Below are 12,645 nucleotides of genomic sequence, written 5' to 3' on the forward strand. Positions count from 1 at the left end.
ATAGAAGATTGAGAGAGAGAGAATAGCTGACTGAGATTAATTGAATTCAAATCTGTTGGTGAAAATAATATTTAAACTTTTCACAACTGTTAATATTAGCTTTCTTTTTTATTTAATTGCATTGTATTAGCTGGTGCTGGTGTTTTGGACTGTATTGGTCAATTGATTGTTACATTTTTAAATAATTTAAAGCAGGTACCTATAACTTGAAGCAGTTATTTGAGATGGGTAAACCGTTATTATGATGGCATTGCACAGAATCTGAATATTTTAGTCAAAATGAACAATTTGCCAGATACAGTATAACATTTTTAAAGTCTGACCCACTTTTTTGGTTTCCAGACATACAGTAGGCTAAAAAACCTAATATAATTTAATCTTTTTCTCAAACTTTTTGCTTCTTTTTTATTTTTTTAAACAAAATGATATGAGGTGATTTGAAGTAATCTCTGCAAAGTACATAATAATTATTCTTTGTGTAGCTTTGGGCAGGTGCATTACTGTATTCATTTATCAAGTGGAAACTGCATATATGCCATTCCTTAATTTTTTGAGTCAGCAACTCCATGTTTTTCATTTGCATTCTTGCATGGAGCTGCTGCTGCTTGGTTTGACTAGACTTCTACCATGTGGGTTTTTCCTTTCTTTGTCTTTAGTTACAACAGGCAGATATAACTGGTGCTTGGAATAGTATTCCAGTTGTCTCGCCAGCCTTCAATTCTGATAATAGCAAGGTGGCAGTTGTCGCTCTTGACAGTTACACAAGTGATGACAGCATTGAGGATCCTGTAGTTGACCAAATTTGGGCAGTGACCTTCAGCTGTGGGCACAGTATCCATTTGTAGCGCTACATCCTTGCAGCATGGCCTGCAGTTTCTATGATAATGCAGCAGTTCTAAATCTGAAAGATTGCTGGAGGTGATTTTTAGGTGGAAAAAGGAATACATACTCGAATTTCAAGATTAACACATTGTTGGCCATTTCTGTGCAGATCTTTAAAGTGTGTAGGCAAATGGAAAGTTTTGCAAAAATAATTTGGGTGTTTAGTTTCATAAACAGTTGACAAAATGCATTTTAAATATTCTTTTCAAAGTGTACATTAATAGGCTTGAAAACAGATTATTTCTGTTCATCCTGAATGGTGCATAGCTAACGATGTAGTTAGCTTTATGATAAGATTAATATATTTTTAAAAAATTTAATCTGTGAGAAAGGTAATGGGGAATACAAAATATTCAGATTCATTGTGAATGAGTTTCTTTAACCTAATATTGTTTCAGCACTCCCTATTTATTTGCAGATGGGTTATTAGTGCATTTCCGTAGGGATGCAACCTAATTCACTACCAATATCTTTTAAGTGCTGTATACAAAGAAGTTAAAGCCTAGCATTGTAGTGAAATGTATGTAACCGTGCACGTGTCTGGATTGAAGACTACAATCTTAATTCTTAAATGTTCCTCTGCGTATCAGAAATTCGGGGGTTGGAGGGATTAGATGTTCTTTACTTCACAGTGCATGAAGGACTAAATGTAATTGTAAAACGCAAGAAAATGATCAAATTTGCCAATATTTCTGTTAAGTTTCATCAAGGTTCATATGTGGTCGTAGGAATTCATAGTAAATGTTGGCCAATGAAGTGTGATATTGTTGTTGTTCATATAATAGAAGAGAAAGTAACACGCCATTTATATATATATATATATATATATATATAAAAAATATGCATCTGAACTAAAAGACGTGCAGTTTGTAAAACATTGCTTCTAAGGCAAAATCTTAGTTTCTTTTTCTTCCTTTTCTAATTAAAGTATGAGCTGCTGTACTAAACACAGGCTCACTCACTGTACACTGACACATGTTTTACATGACAAAATGAAAATATCTGAATTCTGTCTCAATTTCTGTCAGAAGCACCTCTCTTATACTTGCAGCTTCAGGTGGACAACATACATGTCTGTTGTTCCTCTTCATGTACATGACACCTCCTCCGAATATTATTCCACTTTCTCTCTGCTTAAATGAAGTTCAGCAGCCAAGTGATAATCCAGAAGTGCAATTCCTCAAGTGCCTTAATTTGTGTAAAGGAGCACTATAATTTAATTTTATAAAAGCAGATTCTGGACAAAAATGTTTTTTTTTTCCCCAGACTGGCTAATTTCTCAATAACCGATCAAGTCACTAGGAGTGAAAATCACCAGGTCCTCTATCAGCAGCTGAGCGAACTTAGCATCACAAGTATTTTATTAAAATGTCAGAAAAGCTTTTAAGATTTTCTATTTTGGCAATCTTCAGTGCTCATGTATTGAATATGTCAGTTTACCAGTCTTTTACCTTAATTAGAACCCTACTAGACATGTTGCCTAAGTGGATGTGGTGCTGATGGTTAACCAGTTCTGTATGTCTCCAAACATTCCTTTCCTCAAATTGCATTGGTCTAATCTACAGTGCAGTCTGAGGATATGATGCAATTCAGGGTTTCACTGGGTGCAAATTGGGAAACGGCCTAGTACAGGATGCTTGTGTACCACAGAACTTAATTTGTAGTTTCAATATCTGTATTGTGAGAGTATGCACACCTTCTTTTAGTCTTGATGCTAGTTTGGCTAAGTGGTAGTTAAGCTTCCACTTTCTGATGTATTCACTGTTGTTTGTGTATAAAAACATTTTTTTTTTTTCTTTCTTGTAGTTTTTTGGAAAGTAAACCCGTCTCAGTTTTAGCTTCTTTTTAGAGAATCAACTTTTTGTGTGGGTTTTTTTTTTCCCTTCCCCTCGCCATAGACTGTGTGATGATCTTCAATGGTTACATGATACAAAAATAATGAGGGCCAAAGTGTGGCCTTAGATGGTTAGGGAATCATGAGAGCAGGGTGTTCTATGAGGAGCACCTACCACAAGTATGTTTTTTTTCTCCATTTCTTCCTTTCCCATCTTACCCACCTCATCAGGAAGGGTGTTTGTCATGAAGAAAGCTGCTGTTAAGCATATCACGAGGCACTATGGGGTTGTTAGTCGGGCAATCTGATGCATCAACATTGGAGGTTTTTTTTTTTTTTTTTTTATAATTTATTTAAACTCTGTTTTGAGAGTTAGTAATCTCTGTGAGGTGGCACTAATGGAAACTCTTGAGTTTTCATTTGCCTGCAAATAGGCTGTTTGAATAGACAAGATCTTCTTATTCCAGCATTCTTTAATCTGCATTGCCTGGGACAGCATTACATATCTGGTTTCTGTCTACAACACATCTTTCCAGAGAATTTTTTTTTTTTTCTCCATCTCATTCGCAAACGTCAGAGCAGAGTATACTTGCTAAGGAGACTCCAGTCTTTTGATGTGTGCAGCAAGCTACTGGAAATGTTCAATGAGTCCATAGTAGCCAGTGTGGTGTACTATGCTTGTAGGCCCCTGGGGAAGCAACTTGATCTCCAAAGAAACACAATGCTTGAATAAATGTATCAGAAAAGCCTGCTCCATCACAGGGTGAAGCTGCTGTAGAAAAGAGGATGGTGGCAAAGTTGGATACTATAATGAAAAATACCTTCCAGGTGTTTGGCCACAGGCTCGTTCTGCCTCTGTGTGCTAAGAAGCACCTCTGGGGGGTCTTTTCTGCCCAGTGCTACCAGGCATTTCAGGGCTTCCTCCTGGGGCATTTTTTTTAAATACCATTATGACATATCTGAACAATTATACATTTATTTATTTATTATCTATTTACATATCATTTGATTGGCTATTATTGGTTATTTATTTCTGCTGCGGCATGCATCTGAATTTCCCCTAGGGATTAATAGTTTAATTAATCTGTTTTGTTTAAGCTAGGAGTGAAAACCAAGCATGCTATGAGGAATTCCTCTGTGGTGGTGTTAGAACTTTATTATTCTTAAAATGTGGTGTAAGGTAGTGCAATGACCTATTTACTCTTGGCATGTTTGTTATTGCAGAACTTATGAAATATCATACCATAGCTTTCGTGTGTTTTACATTGTCCAGTTAAGTTTGAGGCTTTTCAAATTATTTTTTGTTTTCAATATAAGGGAATGTTCGTTTAGGTTAGCTGTTGGATCGTAGTGTATGAAGAATGCGTGACTTAATGAAGATCACTACAGCACTAAGGCATTACCACTTTTGTTTTGGTCCATTATTGTATGACTGTAAGCAATGAGCCATCAAATGATATGATCTCAAAATCCCAGTGGTGTGCATTGAAATTGTACAACATTGGTGCCAAGGGAAAGACACCCGATGGAGATTTAATTTGTCAACAGCTGCAATTGCATATTTAGTATTGCATAACCAGATTGATGTTCTAGATTACTCTAGTTGCCGGCATCTGATCATTATAAGCTGAAGCACAGATGTTGGTGAATCTACTTTTAAAGACATATGGAGATAAAGTATTACAAAAGTAAGCTTGGTGTGTGTGCCTTTTTTTTTTTTTTTTTAGAAAAAGTGTCATCTTTATATAAAAAAAAAAAAAGAATTAAACTATATTTTACAGAGAAAAACGGTCAAACTATACCTTTGCTTCCTCTCAACTTTGATAGGTATATAATTAAGTGATTCTTTATATAAAAAATAAAGTTTCAGAACATGTCCTGCATGCTTAATTTACGACTAAATTAGTGAATTATTTCTAAATTGGGGAAGAAAAATCATAACAGATCTTAACAGAGAGAAATGTCCCTCACCCATTTCAGAGGGCACCAGGTTTGCACTGAGATTTGGGAGGTTGGTTAGGATCAGAGTAGGACATTTTTTTGGAGAGCATGTCATTTTCATTTTACTAGTAAAAAAAATGTATCTTATCAGAAGAGAAACCGAAGGGCCAGACTTAGAAAAAATGTCACGCAAGAGAAAAAGGGGGTGAGCACAATGACTGATCAAAGTAAAAGTAGTATATTGGATGGCATTCACGTATATTTGCCCCTAAGGGCACCTCTGTGCAAAAGTGGTTAAGCAGGCATATACATGCTATATTCCCTTTGTTTATTAACAAAGTTCTTATGTTCATTAACTCTGTTGGTACAAAGTTAATATTCTCTGTGGCAAATAAGGCCTTCTAGATGCTGTCCACAGGTAAGTCGGTCAGTTTGCTCCATAGTGGTAGTTTTTGGCTACTTTTTTATGGACCTATATTTGTTTGTAACTAGGGTCTGTGTGATTATTAAATGTTATTAGTGGACCACATACTTCATGCTCATTTGTTGTCTATGCAGTACACTTTGAGAACCACTGAAATGTTTCATAACAGATAGTCAGTCATCGTTGATAGAAAAGACCTGTTAAATAGTTATTAACGGTCTTGTGCAGGAGACTTTACAGGTTGAAGCACACTTTTGTTTTCTGTTCAAGCCCTTCCATTTATGATTTCTTTTATATTTTCTTGCTTTTAAATGTGATAGTTAAGAGTTAAATAGCAATTTGAAAAAGCAGCATTTATAACTGTCTGGTGCCAATATTCTGATTTGAAGTAATCTGAATTTATATTCTCTATACAAGCGGAGGCTTCTGAACTAGTCTAGAGAAATTTAATCCATACGGTTATATAGTTTTGTACATTTATTGTTTGAAAATATTTGGGTATTTTCAGTTTTGTCATTTTAAAAGTGTTTCTTGTTTTGCTTTGTCGTCATTGTACAAGTAAATGCTGATGTGATTGTCAAAAACTGGCTCCTCTTGAAGTTTGTAAGAAAAGTTACACTTCTTTCAGGAGTTTTGAATTGAGTTAGTAATAGTAATAACCTGGTTAACCTTATTATTTTTTTTTTAAGGTGTTGGCGTGGTTTGAAGAGGGAGAAGAAACAATCACAGCCTTTGTGGAACCTTTTGTAATATTACTTATTTTAATAGCCAATGCTATTGTAGGGGTGTGGCAGGTAAGAAACCTTAACTCATTTTTTTATCAATTACTATTAAAAATGTATGAATTTTAAGTTAATTTTTAATTTGTTTAAATTAGTTCAAACAGTGTAAACTTTAAACTTTGATTTCTGCCATTCCAACTTGTTTCTATTGCAGCTGTTGAGAAGTGTTACATGAATCACATAACCTTATTTGGCATAAAACAAAAAATCTTCAGCTTTGGTTTTATGTTAAGAATCTACTCTAGCGTAGATCCAGTCCATCGCATTATGTCTCTTTATGCAGCTTTGCCTTTGTAGATCTTTAATCCTCTTAACTTTGTTCCTTTTATCTGTGATGCACGTTTACTATAGAAGCAACACAGTTTACTTATTCTGCATTTTAAGAATGTGGTGTTTTCGGTAATGTCTAGCACAAAGTGACTTGTTTGTGAATGAAATAGGCAGTTGTATAAAATGGGTCACTCGGATGTAAGTGCAGGCTCTGTTAAAGGTATTGCACGTGTAGCTGAACTCTTTCAGGGCTGATGCTGACTTTTGTCAAAAGGAGGAGTTGACGATGCTAATCAACTGTAAACTGTGACAAAACCCACCGTTACGTTTTAGTTGGATTCTCATTGCTAGAAGGAAAGTTCATTGGTTTGACAGAGATTCCCTGCACTCTCGTGAGTAGCAAGGCACACACAACGGCAAAAATGGCACTGACATCTGGCGAGAGATCAAAGCAAAATGTGTAAAGCAAAATACTCGGTGGACAACGTTGTTGCCTATTATCTCTGAACTGGACTATGACTTGTTGGACTCCAGTTTTTGATACAAGCGATCAAAGATGAATGTGAGGTTCCAGCTTCAGCTGATCAGTCCCCAGCTAGTTGTGGTACTGCCAGGGAGGACTGCCACTTAACAATGATAAGAGGTAGAAACCAGATTGCAATGCACTGTGACCACATCCCAGCCACGCAAAGACAGCCTGGCAGCAAGCAAGCTGCACATTCTTGGCAAACTGACAGCCACAGTGTGCAGCAACAGACATTTAATGTTGACTTCTGAGTGAAACTATTGCTTTTTGGAAAAAATATTCAGCCCTCAAAGAGTTAAAGTAAAGGTGTCGATATAAGAGGGTGAAAAATTAGTAAAGTATTCTTATTTCCTGGGCTTGCCCACAACTTCATAGTTTTTGATAGTTGGGTATAAATTTATTGCACAGAATAATGTAGAATTTGTTTTCCTCACTTCTTATTTTCTTCATTTTTGTCTTGTATGTGAAAGTTCCTTAAATAAAGATTAAGTGTGTGCATGTGTTTACTAAAGGATTTTTTTTGCATTAATAGTTGTGTGTAACATAGCTGTCAGTGTTATCAAAAGGGAACTTGTAGCAGTTTGGTCACTTGTAAACTGTAGGTAGTTACTGTACATGCTGCTTACTTTTAGCATTTCTTTTTTTTGTTTGTTTATTTAAAACAGCTTTGTGGATTGTGATTTCTGCTGTTTTTCATTGTAGTTTAGTTTATCATTCAATATTGTATTTTTTAAAACCCCATATGTGAATAATTCCAAGGCACTTTGCAGAGTAATCAAGATTACAGTAGAATATCAAGTGTGTAAACAGATCAGTGGAATAAAAATCAACTCTGTGACTATAAAATTTGTTACTGATAGGTAAAGTGAAGCAGCAGGAATTGTTGAAAATTAAAGGACAGCAGTTAAGCCAGAGGGAAATAAGTGTGACTTTTTATGAATATCAAGACAGATAGAGGCATACAAATGCATAAGGAAATGGAATTTTATAATACAAAAGCTCCATTAGTTTTACCAAGGTTTGGGTAATGAAATTTAGGAACAGTTAAATATGGGACAGATTGCAAGTCAAGTTCTGTTGCAACATTTGATTGCACAGATTTGAACCATCCATCCTCAGATGGGGCCCTGTACTTATTTCATAATACCATCAATCACTCTCACTCTCACCAGCTGTCTTTCTCCCAAAGCCCCTGCTTCTCCTCTGTTGTATTTGTATAGAATTGCATTCCAAACGGAAATAACATTATAGGTGGGAATTTAAACAACTAGCAAAAATAGATGTGAACTAGCAAGTTTCTGAAAGCGTATGCCTTGGCATCCTTAGTATTCATGAAAGTTGTATAAAATTTAGCTTGCCTCTAAAATGACTTCATGCCGCCTTTGTTTTACTGGCTGACGAGCAGTTAGAAAGCATATGGCACTAAATCTAGTGGCAATGGGTTCAACCAATTTTATACTTTTTTTTTGCATAGAGAGTGACTCCTTTATTTTAGATTCTGTGTAAATCTATTTTTGAACCAGTGTTAGTGTAGTTGTTTTAATTTTTTTTTCTTTTGATCTGGCAGTTATCCAACTTCGTTTACATGTATTCAGGCTTGGAAGAATCACAGGACTTGTATTTTGTTTTTGATTTGAAAAAGTACTGATTTCTCTTTTACGATATTTTGAGTCAGTCAGTCATTCTCTAACCTGCTATATCCTAACACAGAGTCACGGGGGTCTGCTGGAGCCAATCCCAGCCAATGCAAGGGCATAAAGCAGAAACAAACCCCGGGTAGGCACACGCACACCCACACGCTTCTAGGGACAATTTAGGATCACCAGTACACCTAACCTGCATGTCTTTGGTCTGTGAGAGGAAACCGGAGTACCAGGAGGAAACCCCCGCAGTTACGGGGAGAACATGCAAACTCCACGCAGGGAGGACCTGGGAAACGAACCCGGGTATCCTTATTGTGAGACCAAATAATTGGTACATTTCTTAGATAGCATGTGTAATGAAGCTTTGGTCAAAGTGGATAAAATCTGAGAGCTGTTTGTGTTATATCCAATGTTAAATCCCTGTGGGAATGAACAGCCTACAGAGAGCTTGAAGACTGTTCCCTCAACAGTTGAGGACCATATCTTTTCCCAGATAACCTGAATGGCTTCTTGTCGGTTGTCTTTGGGAGTATCCTTCAAAGGACAGTGATGGCCACTGAGCTTTTAGGAAGTACAAAAAGCTTTCTCTCCGGATGACTTGGACACCTGTTACCAGCTTAACACTCTCTCCCCCTACCTTTCCCACTTATCTGATACTTAAAAAGTATTAAATTTGTGGCCCTCTCTTGCAGACTGGGGGCCACCTTGTACTGTTACCTGTATCCTCACGCTGATGTGCAAAGGTACTCTGTCGTTGTCCATATGGTGCTTAAGCTCCTGTTGTAAATTTACCTGGACATTCCTGTCATAACATTACCTCTGGAAGGACTACATTGTATAATAAAAACTTTTTATATATAGATTTCTTCTTATAAATGTTACATTTTAAACTGATTTTAGAATTTTCACACTGTTTTATGGGGGGTCATTTTGTGTAGTTGAGTATCTACTTTAATTATCATCTACTCATTTATGTCTTTGATTTATGTTACAGTGGTTAATGCCAGTGTCTCCCTGTTACAGGGCTTTGTGTTTTAATTTCAGTCCTTTTTATTGTCTTTGTCAAGTTTGCTCATTCTACCTGCGCCTGTCTTAGTTGTAATCTTTTTTTTTCACAAAGCTATAAATTAACCTGATACCTACATTTCTATATTGAGTAAATTTCTTACTGGGGTTGGTTATTTTCTTGCTCCCTTTTAACCTGAATTGGTTAACACCGGTACAGAAAGTGGATGGAGAAAAGGAAAAATGTAGTTAATAATTTGCAATTTGCAGATCCATGGGTTTACAGTAGAAGTTGTTCAAGAGAGAGAAAATTATAAACGATTCTCATGTATACCGTTTTTCAGCCATGTTTAGAGAATTTCATGCATCTAGGTATCCAAAAAGGACAGTGTGGTTGTGGTGGGAGAGGTTTAGGGATTAAATGTGAAAAATATGAAATCTTGAATGTTTTTCAGACTAAATTTGACAAGTGCAATTTTGTGCAACCTACCTGGCCAAGTCGGAGGCTATATCCTGTTCTAATTAGTGTTTTAAGAAGGAGCAAACACATTCTACCGTAATCTGTCAACACTGCTTGTGCATATTTGCCATTTGCGACGTGTATAGACATGGATTTTAAATTCACTTTATGGATACATTTATTTTTGAGAAAAGAAAACACACAGGAGTGTTTTTCTTCCTTTGTTCCAAAGTTTCCAAGCTGCATTACAATACATCTGCAATGAAGTGCAAAAGGAGGACATGTCAAAGTCACGGCAGCCAAGTGCGTATACAGAATCTCAGTAGGGGAATATAAAAGAGGGAAAAATGTTGCTTAAAAAAGATCTTGAATTTGGGTCACTTGCTGTAGGTTTGAACTTTGTGACATATCTGCTACTGCAGATCCATTTGTCTATTTCTTGTTATTAAGGATATAAAAACCTTTGCATTTTGATAGGTTTGCCATGTTGCCCTTTTAAGTTTTCAGAGCCCTTTTGTTGATATTGAAGCCCTACGGCACAATATGTTGTGACATTATCTAATAGTTTAGTTTTTTGTTTTAAACTTTAGTGTTCTCCTGCTGTTTCAAGGAATACAAATAATTGGTTTTGAGTGTTTATAGTTAATTATGTTGAGAAAATAGGGAACATCTTCTCGGCTTGACTTTGTAAATGCCATTCCTATAAAGACAGTGTTGGGTTATCGTGCCATTGAGAACTTCATATATGAGGAAACTTTAAGTTGTCTTTAAGGATGATTTCCAACTTTTATTGGAATATATTTTTCTAAAACTATGTTTTAGATGAGTAGTATTATCATAGAAACCATTATATAAGTTTGCACCTGCTTTTGGTTTAGTTAATAAGTGTTTTCTTTTTTTGAAAGGGCTAGAAGTTTCTTTTATTGCCCTGATTTGTTAAGGGGTACTCCTTTCATGGGTACTGATTTAAAAACAAAACATTCTTCTAGGCATCTTGACAGGAAAGAGTGCAGTCAGTTGCCTTCACGGGGCATCTTCTTAAAGCTGTGGAGTAAAAGGTAGAGGACATGGTTAGTGACTGTATCTCCCCCTCGTTCCAGGTGCATGCTTCACACCAGACTTGGAACAAAACTGAATGTCCTTTTGTGAGAGTTTCATACCAAAAGTTAATTTGTGTTATCTCAAAATTGTTAATTTTATATGAGTTTTAGGCCTTTTTAATTTGGCTGATTGTACTGATTTTATTTTTTTTTACTGTATTTTACACTGTAGTTTCCAGTTAAATAACCACACATTTCTGATAGCTGAAGTGTAAGGTTATTAAATAATCTTTGGATATGTACATTTTGGAGAGGGATACGTATGGTGGTTGGGCTCAGAGACCAAAGTATGTGTCAATTTATGTAGATTTCACATTTAACTTAAGTATATATTTTATGTACTTGTGCCTTGCTTTTTTACATCGTTAATTTGCCAGAGAGTCCCGTGCAGATGGGTCTGGTCATGCGTTAATCAGTTAAAGTAATAACACGTGTAATAAATAAGTTAGTAAAATTTGCAACGGACACAAAAAAGATGCTTCAGCAGATAGATTGTAGTGCTAAAGAATGGTGTTCAGTTAAACGTTACATAATGTCAGGAAAATTATCTAAAAGTAAAAATCTTACATATGCTGTTACAATTGTGGTTGGGTTGTTCTGATCCTACATATAAGTGTATATGAGAAAAATGATTCCAAATTGTTACAGAATCTTTAAAGATGGGTGATAGGATGTTTAATTCTGTGTTTAGTATAACTCGAGAGAGAAATGGCACATGTCCAGAATATTCTGGTTTTGCTAAAGGAATTTGCCTTGGTAAAAATGTTAAATAGACTTAGAAAATATTGTCTGTATAGTTAAAATAATGAAGACATTTATTATGTTGGATGCCTTCTGTTAAACCAGTTATCAAGAAGCACAGACTCATAGAAAATTAATCCATACACGCGTCCAATTTTCTTACTCTCAATCATTATTTAGTTTTGAAAAACCAGAGTGCCTATCCTAGCTACATTGGTTGATAGAGACAAACCAGCCAGTCCTTGATGGTACTCGATTGCAAGGCATTCGCATCCGGACAGGTCAGGCTGGGTGGCATGCACTGGCAGCACATTGCTGTACCCACCACAGAACAAAACGACTTAGGATCTCAGTTGACAACCCCCCAAGGCAGACATGTGGTCTAGTCACACACTCTGGAAATGACTAATCTGTATACCGGATCCAGGTGTTGAGTGGGCATCCCCTTGGCCTGGTCCAGCCACTCAGGTCCTCCACCATGTGCACCCTTGCAAACTGAATCGCCATCAGGTAATGACAAAGTCAAACCAGCGGTACCCAAGGATTCTCTGAACAGGTAGAGTGCCGAAGGAGTCCAGTCTTTGTCTTGTAGCCGTATAGCAAAACAGGAAGAACCAGGACTCTAAAGCCTTGGACCTTTTGTCCTTTTGCATAGATACCGAGAGTGCCACACTCCCTATCCAATGATCTCATGATCACCCTGTGCCAGTCTAAACCACACCCGTCCCAACCCAAATCCAGCTATACTAATCAGTCTACTGACTTCATAGAAAGAGTTCCCAGAAATATGAATGTTGCTGCTGAGGTAAGTAAATTTCTCTATACAGTCGACATTCTCTCCACAAACAGACACTCTGCCGACGGCTATGCCTATGAGGTTATTGAAGCCTGGCTTTTGGTTTTTATCCAAGATACTAACAAAAAGCCCATTAAACTCGGACTCCTCACTCAATTTCTCAAGAGATCACAGCATCTTTGACAAAGTCAAGATTGATGAATCTTTCCCAACAAATGCTCCACAGCTGCTTGACACCACG

The 12,645-nt window shown here is 36.5% G+C and overlaps 1 protein-coding gene across 2 annotated transcripts in view; it reads left to right on the plus strand.

Moving 5' to 3' along the window:
• The window catches only part of LOC120540949 (sarcoplasmic/endoplasmic reticulum calcium ATPase 2), a 57,934-nt gene that overhangs the window by 7,267 nt on the left and 38,022 nt on the right, over positions 1–12,645 (plus strand). For both annotated transcript variants that reach the window (XR_005635903.1, XM_039772150.1), the window contains exon 4: positions 5,771–5,875. Coding sequence is in view for 1 of the 2 variants with exons in the window: in XM_039772150.1 (XP_039628084.1) it covers positions 5,771–5,875 (105 nt within the window). In the remaining variant the exon portion in view is untranslated. The remainder of the gene's footprint in view (positions 1–5,770; positions 5,876–12,645) is intronic.

Source organism: Polypterus senegalus, chromosome 12, assembly GCF_016835505.1.
Source record: "Polypterus senegalus isolate Bchr_013 chromosome 12, ASM1683550v1, whole genome shotgun sequence".
Taxonomy (NCBI): domain Eukaryota; kingdom Metazoa; phylum Chordata; class Cladistia; order Polypteriformes; family Polypteridae; genus Polypterus; species Polypterus senegalus.